Genomic DNA, 2,877 nt, shown 5'->3' with positions numbered 1-2,877 from the left:
GAGCGCTCCCCGCGCGGGCGCTGCGGCTGTTAGAGCCGCTGCTCATGTACAGCCTTTTCAAGGGACTCTTGGAAACGCAGAAACCGGAGGGTCCGGAATCGCTGAACGTTTCTATGGGGAAAAGTATGTAGAATTTTTTTTTCATCCGATTTAGGGGTGGTTTTATTTGCGTAGTTACTAGTTAGGACTCCCTTCCCGGTTCTGTGGGAGCTGTTACCTCCCCACTGTGCCGCAGAAGGGAGGCTGCTGCCTGTTAGGAGGTTTCCGCACCGGGGGGTCCCGTTTTTGGAGCAGAGATTTCTGTTGACAAACCCAGGGACATGCCTACACTAGCTCTTGTCCTGCGTAGCCTCATCCCGCACTCTCCAGACCCAGGGCATCTGCCGTAGGAGCAGGATACGGCCCTGTGCCGGGTTGGGGGGTGTGGGGTGTGGGTGCCTGCAGCGCTGCTCGGGGGCACATTCTGCACGGCCCCAACTCCAGCCCCGAGCTGCCCCAGGGCCAAATGGTCTCTGCCGACATGACCTGGTCTGTGCTACCGCAGTGCCCAAATGTGCCTCTGTGTGTGGTTTTTAGGAATCCAGGAGAGAAGCTGAAATGCAAAACTCTGTGTACATATTTACACAGACATATGTCTATAACGCGTGTATGTTTATACGCACAGGGCTTTGCATCTCAGCTTCTCTCCTGTGTTCCTAAAAACTGTTTGATTTTCAAGCCTGTTTGTACACACAGCGTCATTAAATATGAATATACTATAAATAATAACTAAAAAATGTGGAACAATTATTGATAGCTTGATGCCACAAACAGGTTTGTATCCTAGGCAACAGAGCAGCTCTTGCTGTCCATAAAGCCCCTAACGAATGCAAACAATTTTTACTGGTAACTTAAAAAATACTGCCCATTCTTCCGAAGTGTTTTTAAGTCGTACAGGTACATTTCATTAGCCTGTTCCTGAGCAGACAAATACTGCTGAGATTTATTTTTTTTTTCTGAGCAATGGAGAGCTTTTCTTGCATTCCGTGAGTCTTCAGGTAGCTCCTAAAAATGATATCAAAATTCAAGATAAACCTCAAAGCCAAATAGAAATGCAGAACAAAAGGTGGAAAGACATTGAAATAGCATTCCCCTTTAAAGGATTATTTTAAAATCACAGTCTTATATTTTACTATGTACTTTTCATGCATATTTTTAGAATCCAAAATGTTTTAGATGTTTGTACTTAGAAAAAATAATAATCCCGTGGCCTTCTATGAAGATCAGTCAACAAGGACGGGAATAATAAGGAATTACAAGTGTCAAGTGCGTGGCTGCTCAGCTCCCATCCATCTAATCTGTTTATACCCAGAGCTTGCAGGAGTTCCCGTGCGACCGCTGCCAGCCGTGACCGTTGCTCTCCCAGTAAAACCAGTCCATTTCCCTTTCAGATGAGCCCTCTATGTCTGAAATGAGCCATTCCAATGGGATTTACAGCAATCTCAACGAAGCGTCCCCTGCTCTGGGGAGACAGGCTGGGACCAACGGGAGCTTTGCGCTGGATCACAGCGGCATCCCAGCTCAGGACCAGTACCACGACCTGCGATCCAACAGCCCCTACGGGATACCCCAGTCACCGGCTTCCTTGCAAGCACTGCCAGGCCACCAGCCTTTAATCTCCAGCTTGGTTTACCCAGACAACGGCTTGGGCATCATGGGACAAAGCGGACAAGGGGTGCCCCAGTCCATGAGGGTCCTGGCCGGGAACGGACCCAGCTCCGACCTCTCCACCGGCAGCAGCGGGGGATACCCGGATTTCCCCGCCAGCCCGGCCTCTTGGCTGGATGAAGTCGACCACGCTCAATTTTGATACAGGGTCCACCACCGTGCAGTGGGAAGGGAAAGGACTCGGTGCTGTTAAACGTCATCTACTCTTGGAAATGAAGGAGGGACAAACTGTGACTGCTGAGCGGGGCAGGAAAGCGTGACGACACGGAGAGAGCGGACGGGGTTTCGGAGGGCGACCCAGCGGCGGGTTGGCAGAGGACGGTGGGCAAAGGCAGTCGCAGCGCAGTGATTAGCGTACGGAGCGTCCAAACGAAACTGGTTGTTGTGTCTTTACTAAACACCAAGACTTGTGCTTTACAGATTTGATATAAGGTATTTTGCTTTCTGTTGTCAGTGCATTCTCCAAAGCAAGGACTTGCTTCATCACCCATCCACACCGAAAGCTTTTTAAGAGAAAATAAAGTCCTCATCCACTGTAAAAGGTGTGGCAATGTCTATATTTCTATAGGAGAAATGTTAATAGTGAATCACTTCAGAAATCCATGGTAGAAAACTTCTCTGTTCTTCCAGCAGATTTTTTAAAAAGCGCACCGATGCGGTATGTTTTGTTTTATTTTGAATTTACATTAACTTTTCTAAAATGAAATGCTCTTTAATATGCCAATCATTTATCAACAACCCTTTTCCTTTGTAAAATGAAAATCATATGTTAATTCCGCTTCTCATCTTTTTAATTTGTAGATTGCTAGTTTTATTCTTCCATATAAGCATTAAACCGTGAATAGATGTATTTATTACCAAATAACTACACTTTTATCACGAGGTCAAGAGGTGATCTTTCTTGACCCAGGAACACTAGCGGCTCTGGGTTGTGAATCTTATGCTTTTCTTTCAAATTCCTTTGCAACAGTTTTACTGCAAAGTGTCTCAAACGTCACCCTGATGTCTTGTTGCCAAATACCTTCTCGGGGGGGTCTCTCAGCAGGAGGTCTCGGCTGGGTTTGTTCAAGCCGTTCTCCCGGCACCGCTGGGAGCGTGTCGGAGCGAGCACACGCTTTCCTGGTGACCCTTCTCTGTTTCAGGCATTTGTGTATTTACGCAGATATAGTG

The 2,877-nt window shown here is 47.3% G+C and overlaps 1 protein-coding gene across 1 annotated transcript in view; it reads left to right on the top strand.

Annotated features, from left to right (window-relative positions):
* The window catches only part of LHX3 (LIM homeobox 3), a 14,444-nt gene extending 12,595 nt beyond the window's left edge, over positions 1-1,849 (top strand). Inside the window, 1 exon segment of the mRNA XM_009280658.1 lies at positions 1,431-1,849. Within this exon segment, the coding sequence (XP_009278933.1) occupies positions 1,431-1,849 (419 nt within the window).
* The last annotated feature ends 1,028 nt before the right edge of the window (positions 1,850-2,877 follow it).

Source organism: Aptenodytes forsteri, unplaced genomic scaffold, assembly GCF_000699145.1.
Source record: "Aptenodytes forsteri isolate BGI_AS27 unplaced genomic scaffold, ASM69914v1 Scaffold68, whole genome shotgun sequence".
NCBI lineage: Eukaryota > Metazoa > Chordata > Aves > Sphenisciformes > Spheniscidae > Aptenodytes > Aptenodytes forsteri.
The sequence above is the reverse complement of the archived record's forward strand: the minus strand, read 5'-3'. Positions and strand labels throughout refer to the sequence as shown.